Source organism: Drosophila albomicans, chromosome 3 (assembly GCF_009650485.2).
Source record: "Drosophila albomicans strain 15112-1751.03 chromosome 3, ASM965048v2, whole genome shotgun sequence".
Lineage (NCBI taxonomy): Eukaryota > Metazoa > Arthropoda > Insecta > Diptera > Drosophilidae > Drosophila > Drosophila albomicans.
Genome location: NC_047629.2, coordinates 51,835,004 through 51,852,740, shown reverse-complemented (window position 1 = coordinate 51,852,740; position 17,737 = coordinate 51,835,004). Strand labels below are relative to the sequence as shown.

General features: G+C 39.6%; 6 protein-coding genes across 9 annotated transcripts; 3 read left to right on the top strand and 3 right to left on the bottom strand.

Annotated features, from left to right (window-relative positions):
• Positions 1 to 69: 69 nt before the first annotated feature.
• On the top strand, positions 70 to 1,477 carry LOC117572617 (acyl carrier protein, mitochondrial). Of its 3 annotated transcripts, XM_034255572.2 has the most exons (5): positions 70 to 203; positions 265 to 421; positions 748 to 837; positions 948 to 1,079; positions 1,201 to 1,477. In XM_034255572.2, the coding sequence occupies exons 2-5, from the start codon at positions 275 to 277 to the stop codon at positions 1,378 to 1,380; spliced, it is 549 nt and encodes a 182-aa protein (XP_034111463.1). In that variant the 5' UTR covers positions 70 to 203; positions 265 to 274; the 3' UTR covers positions 1,381 to 1,477. The 3 variants fall into 3 exon arrangements, with proteins under 3 accessions (XP_034111463.1, XP_034111460.1, XP_034111462.1); XM_034255569.2 differs by lacking the exon at positions 748 to 837; XM_034255571.2 differs by lacking the exon at positions 948 to 1,079 and having other exon boundaries at positions 748 to 852.
• A 35-nt stretch (positions 1,478 to 1,512) lies between these two features.
• LOC117572616 (augmin complex subunit msd1) lies at positions 1,513 to 2,264 on the top strand. Its single transcript, XM_034255568.2, has 2 exons — positions 1,513 to 1,621; positions 1,683 to 2,264. The coding sequence occupies exons 1-2, from the start codon at positions 1,585 to 1,587 to the stop codon at positions 2,105 to 2,107; spliced, it is 462 nt and encodes a 153-aa protein (XP_034111459.1). The 5' UTR covers positions 1,513 to 1,584; the 3' UTR covers positions 2,108 to 2,264.
• Positions 2,226 to 3,033, bottom strand: LOC117572615 (augmin complex subunit msd5). The gene has a single exon (XM_034255567.2). It carries the CDS (start codon positions 3,027 to 3,029, stop codon positions 2,265 to 2,267), a length of 765 nt encoding a protein of 254 aa, XP_034111458.1. The 5' UTR covers positions 3,030 to 3,033; the 3' UTR covers positions 2,226 to 2,264.
• A 237-nt stretch (positions 3,034 to 3,270) lies between these two features.
• On the bottom strand, positions 3,271 to 4,539 carry LOC117572614 (uncharacterized). The gene is made up of 3 exons (XM_034255565.2): positions 4,387 to 4,539; positions 3,558 to 4,325; positions 3,271 to 3,486 (listed from the first exon to the last, which is right to left on the bottom strand). The coding sequence occupies exons 1-3, from the start codon at positions 4,393 to 4,395 to the stop codon at positions 3,271 to 3,273; spliced, it is 993 nt and encodes a 330-aa protein (XP_034111456.1). The 5' UTR covers positions 4,396 to 4,539.
• A 275-nt stretch (positions 4,540 to 4,814) lies between these two features.
• On the top strand, positions 4,815 to 10,836 carry LOC117572613 (uncharacterized). The gene is made up of 4 exons (XM_034255564.2): positions 4,815 to 5,160; positions 6,108 to 6,180; positions 8,747 to 9,016; positions 9,081 to 10,836. The coding sequence occupies exons 1-4, from the start codon at positions 5,107 to 5,109 to the stop codon at positions 10,538 to 10,540; spliced, it is 1,857 nt and encodes a 618-aa protein (XP_034111455.1). The 5' UTR covers positions 4,815 to 5,106; the 3' UTR covers positions 10,541 to 10,836.
• Positions 10,837 to 10,859: 23 nt separating this feature from the next.
• LOC117572612 (zinc finger protein CG2199) lies at positions 10,860 to 13,761 on the bottom strand. 2 transcript variants are annotated; one of them, XM_034255562.2, is made up of 3 exons: positions 13,721 to 13,761; positions 13,335 to 13,658; positions 10,860 to 13,253 (listed from the first exon to the last, which is right to left on the bottom strand). In XM_034255562.2, exons 2-3 carry the CDS (start codon positions 13,473 to 13,475, stop codon positions 11,046 to 11,048), a joined length of 2,349 nt encoding a protein of 782 aa, XP_034111453.1. In that variant the 5' UTR covers positions 13,476 to 13,658; positions 13,721 to 13,761; the 3' UTR covers positions 10,860 to 11,045. The 2 variants fall into 2 exon arrangements, with proteins under 2 accessions (XP_034111453.1, XP_051861964.1); XM_052006004.1 differs by lacking the exon at positions 13,721 to 13,761 and having other exon boundaries at positions 10,860 to 13,079; positions 13,131 to 13,253; positions 13,335 to 13,634.
• Positions 13,762 to 17,737: the final 3,976 nt, after the last annotated feature.

The following is a 17,737-nucleotide window of genomic DNA, read 5'->3' as shown; positions in this document are numbered from 1 at the left end:
GCTGGTCACCCCACAAAACAGTGTGTCCCCACGGAATTTTTTTTAGCAATTTATTAAAAGCAGCAATTATACTTTGGGCACACTTTGCGAATTAAAAAAGTATATTCCAGTTGTAGTACACTTGGTCACACCGAACAACATCTCTGTTCTGCTACTCCAGAAACTTTTACATAATCTTGGGGCCCTGCGCTTACAAATTCAGTGTAAATATTGCGTGAAACGTGCGTGCCAATTGGATTTTCACTAATTACACTCGCATTCCAGGTTATCCAAGATGTCGTTCACACAAGTCGCTCGTAGCTGCGGCCGATTCGCGGCTGCTCTGAGCACAGCTCGCCTCGCTAGCGCTGTTGCTCTTCAATCACAATCGAGGATGATGCATCGGATTGCTGTGCCGGCCATCAGCACTATGCTGACCCAAGTAAGCGATCAATGTTACATTTCAAGGGGAGCACAAAAGCGTCGAGTAAGGTGGTGCAATTGCATATTTATTGCACCCTAACCTCATTGTGCAAAACCTTTCAATTCTGTGTTTTTAACATCAGCTGTAGATAGTAGATAATTATTTGCGGTAATCGTCCAACGTACGATAACATAAGTGTCGACCTGACATTTTCGCCAAAAAGCAGATTGCATCATAGTTACAGATGTTTGTTTTGACAACATTGAAGCTGCCGCCGGCAATCGGCTGAAAGATTGTTGAACCAGTTCATCAATCAATGTTAACTCTTTGACCCCTAATTGCAGAATAAGTTCACACTGCGCCATTATTCGGCTAGAAATACCATTGAGGAAATTGAGCATCGTGTGCTGAAAGTCGTGTCTGCCTACGACAAAGTGACTGCCGACAAGGTAAAATGATCCACAAACAAGAATCAATTAACCTGGTGTGTGTTTTGTTCTTTTCTCTTTTTTTGGGCATCCCTCCTTCAAACTTCTTGAAACAGGACAGCTGCAGAGGTCGCTGGCAAACGCAATCGGTGCGCAGTTACTCGGCGAAACCGCCATTGTCGCTCAAGCTGATCAACGAGCGCGTCTTGCTCGTCTTGAAGCTGTACGATAAAGTCGATCCCAGCAAGGTAAAGATCCCAGATCGCCTTTGCCAGTTGCATTTTTGCCTACCAAAAAAGAACTGAACAAAACCACAGCAGCAAAGCTAATTGAAATCGTTGACTTATATTCCCATTTAAATTTTTGCAGCTTAACGTAGACTCGCACTTTATCAATGATTTGGGCTTGGATTCGCTGGATCACGTTGAAGTCATCATGGCCATGGAGGATGAATTTGGTTTTGAGATTCCCGATTCGGATGCAGAGAAGCTGCTCAAACCTGCCGACATCATTAAATACGTCGCCGACAAGGAGGATGTATATGAATAGATGTAATGCAATTGCCCATGAAAAAGATTACATTAATTTTAAATGAAAAACGTCAAATTTAATTTGAATAATTGAATAAAAAACAACGTTAACCCAACATATGAAATCGATAACGTATTCATTCGATCCCTCGATTACCAATTGCAGTTCTCCCATATCTAGCGATAACGATAGCTTTGACAGCTGACATAAACAACTTTCAAAATGTCGGAAGCAATTGACGAAATGTTGGCGGGTCTCGGTAAATTAATTAATTACATCAGAATAAAAACAAATGGTTTCTTAAATTATTCGCTCTGCAGCTGCGACACGCCAGACTATGCAACGACAAGTCGCCAAGATCAGTGAGATCATGGAGAAGTCCAATAAGACGCTGCTGCATCTTGAAACACAAAACAATCTGCAGACGACAATTTCGTCACCGCCGCCGAAAACGACAGATGAGGCCAAGAATGTTTACAACTTTAAGCCAGACTGCGAGCAATCAATTGTGAAGATATTGGAACAATTTCAACAGCTAATGCAACAAACTGTGGGCGGGGATCACAATCAAGTTGGAGGCGGCACCTTGGATGATTGTTTGGTCTACCGTCAGCGTGCCGAATATCTAGGAAGCAGCGTGCGCAAGTTGGTTGCATTCTGTGACTCCATAAACCAGTTGAAATTGAACCTGCAGGAGCAAGAAGAACTGGCCGAATCGAATAAAGAAAACGATGAGGAGTTTTAATTTAAGTCACGGTTATTCAATTGTTGCAAGGAAAACTTGAACGTGTTCGATGCATGGAAATTAATGTGTATATGCAATGAATCGATGTACAACTAGTTTTGAAGCCGCCCGTGAGAGAAGATACAAAAATAGTTTAATATATTCCATTAATATTTTATTAAGCCGCAGTCATTTTCATGAGCGTGTAAGAGAGCACTTCAACCAGGATTTCCACGCGTGCCAAGGCGGACTCGTTGCAGTTTGTTACCTGGGCGAGTTGGCCTTGCGAGCGCATATAATTGAGTTGCTTCAGGTTCTCGGCAATGGCTTCTAAGCTTGCTTCTTCGCTGGCTGTGAAGGCATCGGTTGCTTCACGCTCGCATGACGGCAACAGCTTCTCCAGTTGCTGAGCAAACTGCTGCAGCTGTGCTATAGAGTTCATGTGCGCCGTTTGAGCTTGCTTGAGAGCAGCTGCCTCCTCATAGACAGCGCGCAGTTTATGCTGAAACTTCTTAAAGTCTGCATAGACTTCAGCTGCCTTCCGTTCATCCTCGGGTCGCGTGTTGTTCAGAGTCGTCGAGGCAGCGGTGGAATTATTAATACTGCTCTGATCCTGTGTATCATTGACTTTCAGTGTCGAGGAATTGCTGCGTTGCATCTCCCGCTTCTTTTGGGTCGTTGTAGCACGTTGCAAATTGCTGGGATAGGTGTCGAGCACTTTAAAGAGTTCGGCGTACTCGGCCACTGAGCTCAGCTGCTTCGTTGGTGTCGTCTGAGCCACCTCCTCTTGCATCTGCTGCTGCAGGCTTTTGAAGGCATCGCCCATCTTCATTACTGATCTGGTAATGCACAATTCTTTAAGATTTATATCACTCTGCTTAAAGTGTTTATGAAATTTAGTCGTAAATTCATTGAAATCAAATTCTGCGTCACCAGCTTCCATTTTAGTTTGTTTTTTATGTGTTAGATTGAAATGCGGAAAATATGGCTTTGTTTTTAAGTTGACAGTCAGTTATCGCTTATCGATTTATGAAGGCGCTTCTTTTGTTTTTTATATCGATTGGAAGAAAAACTGTTTTGGCTTTGCACTTATCGTTGTTCGATATATTATGGCGCGACTTTTTTGTGTTATCGATTGGAAGAACTTAAATTTAGATTTAAACTTGAATCAGACTTTGGTTTCCTTAGCCGTATTCCGATTGCACGGTAAATGAGAATTGTCCTCTGGGTATGGTGTTTGCATGATACCAGATGCGTGTATCCACCAAGACTGCATCACCAGGCTCCACATAAAAGAAGAACGACTGACATTGATGATCACACTCGGGCGCTGGTGTAAGGAACCAGCTCTTGTTGCCCTGCAGCTGCGCCTGCCACATGAGACGCGGTATATAGTCCAACTGTCCAAGAGAGAATAGAGCGATTTAATAGATTTCATATGATTAAATGGTAGATTTAAAAGTTCATTTACATGCATAACGGCGCCCTGCTCGTAGCCCATCAGTATAAAGTCCGTGCTGGGCATCTCAGCATCGACGGGCAGAAAGTGAGGACGCGGGTACAGTTTGCGCAGCTCAGCCAGCACCGTGGCATGACAAACACTCCAGCCAACAAACCAGGGAGCACCCTCACTGAGATTGGCGCGACTTGGAGACATTTTAAATACCTGTCGCAATGACTTCAGATCGGAATTGAAATGCTGGAACTGGCAGACGTCATCCAGCGAACCGGGCACACTCTCATACAGTTGCTTGATGTAACTGTAGTTTAGCTGTTGCTGTGCTGGCCAATTCGCGACCGCTTTCTTCACGATTATGGGACGCGACGAGTAGGCATAGCGTGCGAATTCTTCGCGCGTCAGATTAGGCAATATCAGAGGGGCAGATACACCCTTGCAAAACTCACAATCGCTTATGGGCCGTGTGGCTTCCCAGACTAGATGATTGTTAGGCAGGAAGCAGCGTACGCCTAGCAGGAACGAAATGGTTTCATAGAAGACAGGTGTCGCAACCAGGATGAAAAATATGATGCCCAACAGCCACAACAGGTTGAGACGATTCTGATTGTTGTTGATTTCGCGTGCCTTGCGATAAGCCTCCTGCAAGTCCGCTGTCGACACGAGACCAGTCCTCAAGGCATTCAGATGTAATTCGTCAAGTTTGCTGTTGAAATCCTCGCCCAAACGATCGCGCACAGCTCGCATGCGATTGTCCAGCGTCCCCATGGGACGGCTTATGAACTTTTAAAAATAAATTCTTCATTTTATTTATCTGTTCCAAGCCTAAAATAATAATTCTTACCAGAAACATGACAACAAAGCCGTTGTCCAATCTTCTGTTGTTTACAAACAGCTGTTTTTTAACAGACCAGTGAACAATACAGTTTTTGCCATGTTATTAACAGTTTACCAAAATGTTAAACAGTCTATGAATAACATATTCATAAACCACTAACCATATAAGACATATATACTTTATCTCTTGAAGCAAAGTTCACTTTGTATTATATGGATAGGTGCAACAATTTGTCAATGACATTTTTAATTATATTAACAAATATAAACTACTGTTGATAGATTTGTGCAGAATAACTACAGCCGTTTGAATATCGGCGCTTTTTTGTCCGCTTAAAAATACCACAAAGAGTATCCAATAAGAAACTGCAGTATATACTGGTATATCTATGAGTATAATGTGGAAATCAGACATGCGGGCACGCTGATTGTCAGTGCCAGTAGATGATTTGCTCGCTTTTTGCTCGGACGTAGGACCGCCCAGCAAAAATTCATTTGATTAAATAAATTATTTGACTTTAAGCCTTTAGTACAAACTCTACATGACAATAATACAATAATGTGTGTTCTATAGCCAGTGAATTCAAATTTTCATTCATCGTTTAACGCCGCCGCTGTCCAACGCAATTGTGTGTGACCCCAAAAGCCTATCACTAATAATCACTTTCTCCAAACAAACGCACAAAAAGCAAGTCCACGGGGGTAAATTGTGCAATAACACAAAGATATGTCTCCGCAGGAAAAGGGAAAGGTCATACGAGTTGGATCTCGTAAAAGCGAGGTAAGTAATGTGCATAAAATTTATTTGTACATACAATATGCATTCGATTTCAAGCACATTTTTTTTTTTTTTTTTTTTGTATTTTGTCCGTCTGTCTATCGCTGGCTTGCTCGTTCGCATTTGAAGACTTGTTGCTCCCACAGCAACAACAACAACGTTGCAGCCGAAGTATGTTGTTTTTGTGCGACGAACAGAGCTTTTTTTTTTTTTGGTTAATGTTGTTATACAATCGCAGCTCAGGTCCGCGCAGCTCTCACGCACGCACTGTTTCTGCTGTTTTGAAATGTTGCTATTGCTCTTAATTCAGTTGCGGCAATCGCTAAAATCCATCTGTCTCGTGATATTTGAAGTTTCAAATATTTTGATACCCGCTTCTTAAAGGGTATTATAGCTTTGTGCTTTGGTTGACAATCTAGGATATTTTGTACTCCATATCATAGTTTGAATGTATGAGTTATCGATATACCAGTTTACCCTTCGGTAATTTTTGTAATTTTTTTCTTTTAGTATATTTAATTTGGTTATTAGAATAATACCGAGTTTTTACAGAAAGTGCGTAGCGGGTATCTTACAGTCGAGCCCACTCAACTCTAGCTTTCTTGTTTTTTAATTTCTTGAGCCACCTTTGCACATTAGTCGTGCTCGCTGTGGATTGGCTTTGCCATGGAGTTGCTTGGATTGCTTGGCTACATCAAGGCCGCAGTGTTTGCTTGAATACACTCGAAAATTACATTTGCTAATTGCTAGTTTCATTTATATTAATTCAAAAAGTGTCATTGAGCCATAGCAACGACAATCGTGTGACACCTTTGCCTTTAATTGGCAGCAACTTCTTACTCTCTCTTTTTCACTACTTGCAGTTCGTTTACATTTACACTCATTTAGATCCGTTTAAATATTTATCTCATACTCAATTATCAATACCCGTCTCGCTCTCTCTCTTGCAGCTTGCATTAATTCAGACTAAGCATGTCATTGGACGCCTGCAGAAACTTTACCCCAAGCAGAAATTCGAAATACGTAAGTAGTGAAAGCGAAAGTGGAACGGCGACCAGAGATCGCGGAGTCTGTTGCTGTCTCCTTTCCACATGTTTAACTTACACAGATTCTTGCCATTGTCATCGTGATCCTCGTTACTCGTTAACGCAGCTCACTTTTCATATTTCTATGCTTCATCGTGACTCATGAGAATTTTTTGTATTTTTAGCAAACTCAAAACGTTTATTTGCGTAATCTATTTCACAAAGTCAAGTATAACAATGTTCAGCAAAAATTTCTGTTATCTCAAGCTTGCTTGAAATTCAATGAGATTACATAGTTTGCAGTAGTCCCCAATGCTTATACGTATATTCAATACTTGCATATTAATGTATGTATGTAGATTGTATTGTAGATATACATAACATATGTATGTATGTATGTGTGTGTAGAGCACGTCACGACGCATTCGAAATTGGTGAACTAATTTTATTTTTATTTTGATTTGTTTTTGCGGCTCTTTCTCGTGCCGTTTTGCCAAACTTTGCTCAATGTCAATGTCTGTGCGTTCTTTTTTTTTTGTTTTTATTGGCAAGTAGCTTTTACGATTGTTTTTAAGATTAAAGCACACAGTTACTCACTTTATCAGTGTTTCATCATGTTGACCAACGTGCTTTTGCAAAATCTTAGTTTATCTAAAACAAATCTTTATAATTCTTTATTAAATTCCAAAGACTGTTGTTAAAGCATGATTTAAACTTTTATATTTTTGCGAAAGTGATTAAGCTTTATATTTGATAGTTGATATCCCAGTATTTGTGGCCATTATCTTATTAGCAACTGATTGCTAATCAAACTATAACAATTTGACAATCATTTAGAGTTGCTATTTTTTTGTCATTTTTACTAGCGCTTTATGATTAACGCTTGAGTTATTCTGAATCATAGAATATTATGTTTATTCCGAATTCCATACGGGTTTTACTTAGCCAAAACCAGAGTTTAAACCAGTTTGAAATATTAATTTGTTTTATGGTGTTTATCAGACCTTGAACCTTCCCCCGTTTGAATAATATTCATTTATTAATCGAAGTGTACGAATATTGTATGCTCTCCCCCACTTTCTGTAATCGTCAATTGTGTTACCTAAGCCATTAAGGTATCCGGCATATCTACTTTACTTTTATCTCAATCCCCAGCTATTTATAGAAGCTAATTGTTAATCAATTGCAGCGTCATTTGAAGGCAACACGCAACATCTCGTTTAAATGCTTTATATGTATGTATCCATATTTAAATGGATTCTACAGTATTACTTCTTTGGTTAGAAGATTGTTAACGTGCATTAAAATTGTTTTAGTAAATCTTATTTCAATGATGATAGAAAAGAAATTCATAAGCGAAAATATTTGATATTAAATGATACTTCAAAAATAATATTCAAATGATTATACAAGTTTAACAAATTTATGTTTTTCAAACACTTTCTGAGAGCTTCTCAAAATAAGGTAAATTTTTCTTGGTTATTAGAATTGAAGCTCATCGATTTTTCAATTTTTTTATTATAAAAGTCACTTGTTTTTAATTAAAATTCATAGTAGGGGTTAATATTTGATTTATTAGAAAAACAAAAAATGCTGTAATGAAGTTTTTACTAATAAAAGAGGCAGTTATTAGTAACAACTTTTTATATCCGTTTGTTTTTAGAATGAAACAAAGAATCTATCTACTTCAATGAAATCTCGCTCTAAAATACTGATTTTTTTCTTTCTAAAAAATCAAATATTAATTTAAATTAAAAACAAATTAATTTTCTTTTAAAAAAAATCAAAAGTTTATGTGCCTCAATTCTAATGACCAAGAAAAAAGCACCTTATTTTAAATATTTTTATTGATAGTTTCTTTCCCTATATTAAAACTACTTTATGCTAAGTATTATTATTATTATTATTATTATTATTATTATTATTATTATTATTATTATTATTATTATTATTATTATTATTATTATTATTATTATTATTATTATTATTATTATTATTATTATTATTATTATTATTATTATTATTATTATTATTATTATTATTATTATTATTATTATTATTATTATTATTATTATTAGTATTTTTATTAGTTTCTTTCCCTATGTTCAAATATTAAGAAATATTAAAGTCTAGTAATACACAGCCAAAAAGCTCGAAACATTGAAATTAAGCTCATGTATAGGTTTCACTTAGCGAGTGTCCACTGTTTATTCAAATGAAACTGTTTGGCAAATTCAGCAACTGATAAACTAAATACATAGCTTCCTCTTGCATTGCGTGGCGATAAAAAATAATGAATTAAAAGAAACTTGATAACGTGCCATTTCGTATTTTGGAAAAGGGGCACATAAATCGAGCGTCCGGAGACTTGCGTCGCGTGCTTGTTTCGCTTGATTGGAGAGTCGCATTCTTATCAGCACTAGATGACATAACATTACACAATCATCAGCAGTAATGGGGGCCAATGGAAGAGTGTGATGAAGAAGAAGAGTTGCATATCAAATATTTACTATGCCAATGATTAAATATTCAAATGTTCCACCTCTTTTTGATTTGTTTTACAGATACGATGTCCACGTTTGGGGATCGAGTGTTGAACGTTTCACTGCCCAAGATTGGGGAGAAGAGTCTCTTCACCCGCGATCTGGAGGATGCGCTGCGCAATGGAGGAGTTGACTTTGTGGTGCACTCGCTGAAAGATTTGCCCACAGCGCTACCCACGGGAATGGCTGTGGGCGCTGTGCTGGAGCGTGAAGATGCGAGAGATGCTTTGGTGCTGCGTGAGAATTTCAAGGGTCACACCATTGCCGATCTGCCCGAGGGCAGTGTCATTGGTAAGCCAACAAGAAAAAGCATTTCAATGTGATATCATCTAACCAATCTCTCATCCATTCTTAGGCACTTCTTCGCTGCGTCGCACGGCACAGATTCGACGTCAGTATCCGCATTTGGTGGTCTGCGACATACGCGGCAATCTGAATACACGTCTGGCCAAGCTGGATGCCAAGGACTCCAAGTTTGCCGGCATCATTCTGGCCCAGGCCGGTCTGGTGCGCATGGGCTGGAATAGTCGCGTCAGTCAGGTGCTGGAGCCCACGGATCTGCTTTATGCTGTCGGTCAAGGTGCTTTAGCCGTGGAATGTCGGGCGAATGATAGCCAGGTGCTGGCCATGCTGCAGAAACTTATGTGCCTGAATACCACATGCCGCATTTTGGCTGAGCGCAGCTTCCTCAAGACGCTGGGCGGCGGCTGCTCGGCGCCCGTCGCTGTCTGGAGCAAACTGAAGGGAGAACCGAACAGCATCAGCAGCAATGGCAACAAGCAGACGTTGCAACAGGAAGTTGGCCTATCGCTAACGGGCGCTGTTTGGAGCCTTGATGGTGCCATCGAGATACGCGAGCACTTGGACTGTGCCTTGCACGATACAGAGATCGAGGAGCAGCGACGCAAGCGTGCCGCCAATGAGAATCAAACGTCGCTGACAAATGGCAATGACAACAGCAACAGTTGCGACTCGCCGCCTGCCAACAAACGTGCACGAAATGGCAACGACAACAGTGCTTCCGGTTCTGGCTCCGATTCGAGCTCGGACAGTCCGAGACAACAGGGAAGTCCGCCAATCATTTGCGAGGATGCCGACGTCACCGGGTACAGCATGGACGAGCTGCTCGAACGTCACATTGACTTGGCTCGCAAATGTCCCGTGGTTGGCCATGAGAACAACAATACGAACAATGCCAATGGCAACGGTAGCGGTGATGCTGGAGGCGGTGGCGATGCTGATACGAGTAATGCAAATGCGACGGCTGCTGATGCTCACTGTCCGCTGAAGATGAATGTGGGTCAGGATTTCATGGGCGAGTGTCCGTTCGTTAGCAACGAGACAAAGATCAGCTACGCCAGCGCGGGGAAATGTCCCGTCACGCACTTGGCCAGTTTGCCCGCGCCCGCCACTTCGCCCATTGGCGATGTGCCCGACAATGCAACAGCGACGGCGACAGTGACGGCAACGACGTCTTCCAAGTGTCCATTTGCTGCCATGCATCAAGGCAGCGGTTTGGAGGCTGCGCCAGAGAGTTCGGGGCATGCCAAGTGTCCGTTCCTGCAGAAGACGGTGCAGATGTTTGATTACGCCGACGAGGAGCAGCCAAAGCCGCAGCAGCTGAAGTTGCCCGTACTGATTGAGGATGTGGACAATCTGTACTGTGGCCTCTATCAGCATGCGTGCTACAGCCGAGAGATCTATGTGAAAGCGAATCAATTGGGCCAGACGTTGGCCGAGCATCTCATCAAGAAGGGTGCCCTGGATGTGATGAAAGTGGCGCAGGCTGAAATTCACAGCAAGGTGGGATCCTGAGGACCAATCTCATCTCAATTCATCGTCGTCGTCATCTTCATCGTACACATTAAGTAGCAAAGTGTAACTAGTAAATTGTTTTGCAATATGTTTTGTTTTGTTACGCGCGGGCTCGGCGTAAACATTTTGTTTTTGGAATGCAAAGTCCCAATTATATAGATTGTATTGTATTGTATCTAGGGTATCTAAATGGTTACTGCTCTCTCTCACTATCTTGTTGAATTACTATTGAAATTACATTTGTGCTTATTGTTTATGTTATCTGCAAATTAAACAATATGGAAATGAGAACAAAATTGAAATTTTTTTATGTCTATGTTTATTGTTTCAATTTTTTGTACTTTAGGTACAAAGTTTATGCTAAGTAAAATTATACAAACAATTAAAAATAGACCTCAGTCGGTGGGACATCCTTCAAATGGCCAACGTTGCAACGTTATTTTCTAAGAACTAGTAGGATATGTTTGCATCCATTATGGATCTTGAATCTGGTCCGGTCAATCACTTAATTAAACTTGTGTTTCTTTTTAAGATGTGCGCTAAGGAAATTTGCTGCTGCAAAGACCTTGTCGCAGTTTTGCACACCACATGCCAAGCGCTCGAAAGCAACGCAGTTAGCAAAGTGGCCAACAAAGTCGTTGCTCTGTGTGAAGCTCTGCGAGCATTCGCGACACTTGAGATGGCCCGAATGCTTCTTACGGATGTGGGAATCCAAACGCTTGCGGGTGCTCACCACTTTGTTGCATTGACTGCAGGACAATGCGGAGCTGGTGTCGATGCTGTCCTGCGACATGGATTCGAGCATTTCACGGCGATGTGGCAATGGATTGGAATTCACCTCCTCGAATAGTATGATATCATCATCGCCTATAAACTCGTCTTGTTTTGACTTCTTGAGCGGGCTCTGCTTTGAGGTCTCCTCTTCGTAGTCCTCATCGATAACAAGCTTTGGCGATGATTCCGATAGCTTATGCTTGCGTTTGTTTGACTTTTTGGGCGTCTCGGAGGTAGATTCATTGCCATTGTTTATCAACAACTGTGATGTGTCGAGTGCATCCTTCTTGCGCTTCACCTTGTTTGGAGTGGCGATTGGCGTGTTCTGTGGAGTGGCGAATCCATCTTTGTCCTTCTTCGGTTTGGTCTTCTTTGGTGTGCCAACGCTCAGTGCCGGAGAGGCTAGCACCTCGCTGTCTTTCTTGGCCTTCTTCTTCGGCGATTCAGTATTTAATGGTGTAATCTGTGAGGTGTCAATTACATCAATGTCTTTCTTGGATACATTTTTCTTGCTTGTTGTGGCAGCCTCCTCAATTGCCGTGCCATTCTGCAGATTGGCTGCGTTCTCTTTGTTGTTGTTGTCACTCAACTTGGCGATCTTTGGCGATGACTTGAGCGACTCGGTGATTAGCTGCTGAGTGGATTTCTTTGGCTTTTTAGGTGTCACCACATTATCACTGTTCATTTCTTCAAGGACTTGCGGCAGTTTTTTGTTCTTGGCCTGCGACATTCCAGCTAAAGCGATGCTGACATCAACTGTCTTGCGACGAGCCGCAATTTTTGCTGGTTTTTTAATTTTCTCGCCACCTTCCATGTTACCTAGTAGTGCACGCTCGTCGATAGTCTTGCGACGGCGCGGAACATTCAACTCCGCCCCTTCGCCATGCTTCATTTTTATATGCTTCCCCATGGTGCTCTTGTGCATAAACTCAGATTCGCATTCAGGGCATTTAAAGATCTTAGGCTTCTCAATGTTATGCACAATCGTCATGTGCTTTTGGAAGGCCTTAATGCCTTTGATGTCTTCGTGGCAAATATCGCATTTAAATGAATTGATTGACACCGGTTTCACCTTTAGAGGTTCGCCAGGTTTTGGAGTGGATGAATTGGTGTTCTGAACGGCAAACGTAAGCTCTCCATTCTTCAAGTCTTTTGGTTTTGGATTCAAAGCGGTCAGCCGCGCAAGTGTCACATCGGGTGCTCCCTTCTCCTTCTCCTTCTTATTCTCTTTCTCCTTCTCCTCGACCATTCCATGTGTTAGCAGGTGAACTTTCAAAGTTTTAAGTAAACCGAAACACTTGTGGCACTTTGTGCAATCGTAGATGCGAGGGCGCTTCTGGTCATGTATATCTTTCATGTGAATCTTCATGGGATTTGGATATACGGAGGTAAAATCGCACAATTTACATTCGAAATTGGTGGCAATATTCCTCTTCTCTTCGGGCCCCTTGGTAGCCTCTTCCTCTTCATCGCTGCTGCCGTCGCTATCAGAAATATGATTTACACTGTTGCCAAACAATTGGCTAAAGGCTGTGCTCTTGTTAGCAGCACCATCAGCTGGAGTTAATTTTATCACGTGCTTCAAACTTTCGTTCAGTTTAGAGGGACCTCCAGTGCTGAAAAGTTGTTTTTTTGGAGATTTGTCCAATTGCTTTTTAAACACCGTTGAAGTTCCATTTGTGGCCGCCATGTTTTTGGATGGTGAATTAAATATCTCTTGACGTGTCGGTTCGTCAGGCTCCTCTGGCTCAGAATCACTTGGCACCTGTATAGGTTTATCATTAATTTCAATATTGGTCTTATTGGCAACACCAGCCTGATTTTTAGGAAGCGGCACCAAATGGTTGATCATTTCACCGGCACGCTCGATGACGCCGCTTGTAGCATGTAATGTTGAAATGCACATGGTGCACAGTTTGATGGGCGTATTTGTTGGTATCTGTAATGTTGTCAAGATTACATATGCAACCACATGGGAATGAAGCAACTTTCTATTTCTCATCTATTCGACTGTACTTACTTCGAGTTTGGTGATAATTTTAAGTATGTCAACAATCTTAAACCCCGCGAAATGTTTGCGGCCTGAATAGATCTGGCTGCTATCCTTCTCAGTTTTGCAATAGTCGCAAACTGCCACCGCTTTCTTTACATTTCCACTCATTTTTTAAACTAATTTTATTATATTTTTAGTTGGTTGACAATTTATTTGGCGCAGCACGTTTCTCGCCTTCTTCTTTCACGAACAATGTGACCGTCCGATGTTTACGTTAAGTTGGCGCAAAAGGCAGTATCAATGAAACGCTGTTAATAGCAAAAGCAGAAGAAGAAGAAAAGTGGGACCGTGCTATTAATAGCAAAAGCAGAATAAGAACAAATTTAATTTGTTACATCAATGATTTAATTTACCTGTTTAAAGTTCAAAATATTTTGAATATTATAACTCACTATACTATGATGTTATTTACTAATTTTTCTTGCTTTATGAAATCATCGATGTTTGCTACGTTCGTAAACATTTTGAAATATTTAGCCTACTCGATAAGCGCTTTGGCACCTATCGATTTTCGAACTGGTTCTTGGAACTATTGTTATCGAAGCGCTATACAAATATACCAATATACCAGAGTGTCACCACCCGGTCACACCTATATATTAGATAAATAAAACGGTTTTGAATAAAAGAACACTGTGAAATCTTCAATTAACTTCAGTTAATACAAATTTCTTAAAATTCACTTTTTATTACAAACTGTTTAAAACGACTTGAACTTCGAAAAAATAAAAAAGTGATACACAATAGGTCGGCTAATCAAATAAACATGTTGGCGTTGTCACTTAAGTGGTGCCTACTCAATTAATGAGTATATAGAAGTCATCGCCCCAGGGCAAAAATACCTTGTTACCATTTCAATTAAAGCAAAAACGTGCCAGTAAATGCAGAAGCTTATCTATCTCTCTGGGCCAGTTGTGTGCTCGGCTTGGCACTCGTTAAGCCTAATTGTCGCCACATTTGGCACTTGACGCAAAAGTCGTTGGACTTTTCGAGGCAGCCGCCGGACTGTTTCCATTTGCATTATTTTTCTCTTTTTTTTTTGGCATGGAATTCAGATTCCGATTCCGCTTGACAGTAATTACGTCCGAGTGGCTCAAGTTCGCAAAATACAATTTTTGTTTGTGATTTTGATTTTAATGAAGGCCAAGCAAACAATTGCTTGGCTCCTAATGCCTGCGAACAAATTGTTGATTGATTTCTGGCAAGCGAAATCAATAAATAAAAAACAAAACGAAACGAAAAAAAAGTGAGCGCCAGCACTTTACGAGTACAGTAGCGATTTGCTGCCATTGCCAAGCACGGCATATTAACTATTTCAATTGATGTGTCGTGCGAATTGTTGTTTGTTGTTTGGGAGGAAATCAAACATTTTTGTGATATGCTTAAGCAATTGGCCACATTAAGAATTTAACTGTGATTGTCGGTGGTTTCATCTCTCTGATGTTGCCTTCAACATCAGTTTTGGGAGTTGTACTTGAACTCGAATTTAGAAATGAATTCAGCTGAACATCAAAGCGATATTCTTCATTTTGATTGTTAATTAATTAATGTTTTGCTACTGCCGATCTTGGTATTGGTTGTAATTGAGTCTGCTGTGCGGATGGCTGAGCTATTGTAAACTTGATTTGCTTAACCCGATCAACATTGACTGACCTCCAGGCGTGTGGTTGCTTTGCCCGTTTTCTTCTACAACATTTTGTATTGCGGTTGGCATTGTTAGTGTGTGTGTGTGTGTAAAGGCAGAATACTCTATAATAGAAACCGAAATGGATATAGAAATAGAAGCCGAAACAGAGCCATAGTCACAGTCAGATTCACAGTCAGAGTCAGAGTCAGTGGCAGAGTCAGAGTCAGAGTTTCTCTAGCTGTGAAATCTGCCAAAGCAACACAACGGCCCCAAGGCCAAGCAAATTACAACAGCTCGACTGGCGGCCGTCCGGCTATGGTTAAAGCTGTTTGGTTTATGCCGTAATTGAGTTCATTATCATAATAACCCATTGACCAACTTGTCAACTCAACAATAGCTGTAAACTTGGCCAGCTACCAAAAGCTGGGGGCGTCCGGGGGGAAGAAGCTTATTCTTCTTTTTTTTTTGTTTAGGGTGGGTGAAACAAAACATGAATATTCTACTCTATATACTCTATTTGACGTCATCGATTGAAGATTCGTTTTGGAAATTTTGTGTTTTTTTTTTGGCATCGATACACGAATTTGATTAATTGTCGGAGAGCCAGTGACATTAAATGCTGCGTTCAAGCAATAAATTTAATTAATACAATTAAACGATTACAGAATTAATGGAGTGTCGTTAAGCATAAACAACAAAATCGTGTGCACACTTGACCCAAACTTTTTATGCCCATTTTAAAGGCTATGCGGGTTCGCGGAGTCGGAGTCCGATTGAGTTCTAAGCGGAGCCTATTTTCGCTACCAACCGAATGCTGCTCTTTGGCACTCAATGCAAAAAAAAAAAAAAAAAAAAAAAAAAAACACAACTCGTCCATAAACCTTTAGTTTGTATTTCTATTGTCGACTTCCCACAGTTGCGGAAGTGTTGAGCCAAGTTAAACTCAAAGTTAGCTAATTGTTAGCCATTATGTCTTTACATTTATAAATAAAAACCTTAATTCGCTGTGGAGAATTATTTTAAAAATAGCACTCTGCGTATTCCCCTCTGTACATTTTTATACCTGTACTTGGATCGAATATCTAAAAATAAGCGATGAATAAGAAAAGAACAACGAGCAGTCGACGCCGAAGAAGAAGAAGAAGACGAAGAACAATAACAAATAAAGATAATGAAATTGATCGTTTATTTTGCTAATAAATCTGTGCATCAAATTTTATTAACAAACATTATGAAATGTAATTACAAAATCAATTTTAAGCCACAGAGCTTTCATCACCACGATTGTCAGTGTTGGAAAACATCAAACAGCAGCGTTCCAGTGACCTGTTTTATGTTCCATTCCAACTCATTAAGTGTTGAAACAAATGCGGAAGCCATAAAAGACACAAAAAAAAACATTGAAATCTATGAATCAAAACTACATTGTAATGTTATTTAATTATTTTTGATCTATTCCAAGACAAAAAAGAAGAAGAAAAAAGAGAAATAAACAGCCTCCATAAAAGACAAACAAATGGCATAACTTATCAAACTTCTCACTTCAATAACAAAAGGCAAAATATCGAGGAACCAGAATCAATAAGAAATACACCTGATGCCGCTGTCGAAGTCGACGTTGAGTCGATGTCGCTGTCGGTGTCGATGCCTCTGACAATATCATTAACAACAAAGAGAACTGCGCCAAGTATGACAATAATAATATAAAATTTGCCAACATCATTTTGCAGCGATTAATGAAAAGCAAACGCAGCCAAAAATAGAAAAAAGTTAATGGGCAAAAAAGCCATTCAGCAAATGTGTTAAAAGTTTGCGAATAAAATATTTAAGAAGTTCGCATTGTTCCAGTTCTGCTCTGAACAACAAATTCGGGTAATAAAATTGTAGTAAAAAAAAGAATGGAATAGATCAAAGAGATTACTAATTAGATTGAGAGCAGCATTAACTTGAATCTTCACCAGTCACTCAGCAAAAACAATAGAGAAAGCTAAAATTTATTAATGAAAATAATATTATAAAATAAAAAAGTGTATTTAATATTAAATAACTTTTAATTGTAGAGGAGATCTTTCCGTTGGTTGATGTAAAGAAATTACATATTTAAAATCTTATTCAATATGTTACGAATTTTCATTATCACTAATGATATATAATTAAAATATATATTAGGAGTTTAGAAAACACAATTAAGAAATTATGGCCTGAAGAAATGTTTAATAAAATTAAATACACATTTCAATATTGCTAAATTAAGAATATTGCATAATTAAAAATCGCTAAGTAAGAAATTAAAATGGCCAACATTTAAAATAAACCATTGTTAACATATTGTAGTCATTTTTAATGAAGTAATAAGTTAATTTTATATGATTTTTTCATTTCAATCTGGTTTCTTCTTTGCGATCTAACCATTGCAATACCAATTTTCTCTCAACTCCTGGCTGTTATCGATAGCAATTCTTGCATATAAATTATCGGTATTTTTCTTTCACTAGATGCTATGCTAATAATCGTTTTCTTTATGAATTATTGGTCACACAATTTTGACAGTTTTGTTTACAAATTTATATAGCATGGTAAATAATAATTTATACACATTTAGTTGTTATTATAGTAACTAAACAACCAAAATGTAATATATTAGTATAGGGTATATAATATCTAACCAGTATTTAGCTTATTAAGCGATTTAGTGTCCATTTAGCATGTTAACTGCCTTGCACGGCATAAATCATGGCAGTTT

Excerpts from the sequence above, each read along its gene's own strand:
- LOC117572613 (XM_034255564.2), top strand. The coding sequence starts at position 5,107 with ATGTCTCCGCAGGAAAAGGGAAAGGTCATACGAGTTGGATCTCGTAAA. Across the intron at positions 5,161-6,107 it reads TTGGATCTCGTAAAAGCGAG|CTTGCATTAATTCAGACTAA; the intron begins GTAAGTAATGTG and ends TCTCTCTTGCAG. Across the intron at positions 9,017-9,080 it reads GCCCGAGGGCAGTGTCATTG|GCACTTCTTCGCTGCGTCGC; the intron begins GTAAGCCAACAA and ends ATCCATTCTTAG.
- LOC117572615 (XM_034255567.2), bottom strand. The coding sequence starts at position 3,029 with ATGGAAGCTGGTGACGCAGAATTTGATTTCAATGAATTTACGACTAAA.
- LOC117572617 (XM_034255572.2), top strand. The coding sequence starts at position 275 with ATGTCGTTCACACAAGTCGCTCGTAGCTGCGGCCGATTCGCGGCTGCT. Across the intron at positions 422-747 it reads TCAGCACTATGCTGACCCAA|AATAAGTTCACACTGCGCCA; the intron begins GTAAGCGATCAA and ends CCCTAATTGCAG. Across the intron at positions 1,080-1,200 it reads ATAAAGTCGATCCCAGCAAG|CTTAACGTAGACTCGCACTT; the intron begins GTAAAGATCCCA and ends AAATTTTTGCAG.
- LOC117572612 (XM_034255562.2), bottom strand. The coding sequence starts at position 13,475 with ATGAGTGGAAATGTAAAGAAAGCGGTGGCAGTTTGCGACTATTGCAAA. Across the intron at positions 13,254-13,334 it reads AAATTATCACCAAACTCGAA|ATACCAACAAATACGCCCAT; the intron begins GTAAGTACAGTC and ends ACAACATTACAG.
- LOC117572614 (XM_034255565.2), bottom strand. Across the intron at positions 3,487-3,557 it reads AGCAGGGCGCCGTTATGCAT|TTGGACTATATACCGCGTCT; the intron begins GTAAATGAACTT and ends TCTCTTGGACAG.
- LOC117572616 (XM_034255568.2), top strand. The coding sequence starts at position 1,585 with ATGTCGGAAGCAATTGACGAAATGTTGGCGGGTCTCG. Across the intron at positions 1,622-1,682 it reads CGAAATGTTGGCGGGTCTCG|CTGCGACACGCCAGACTATG; the intron begins GTAAATTAATTA and ends TTCGCTCTGCAG.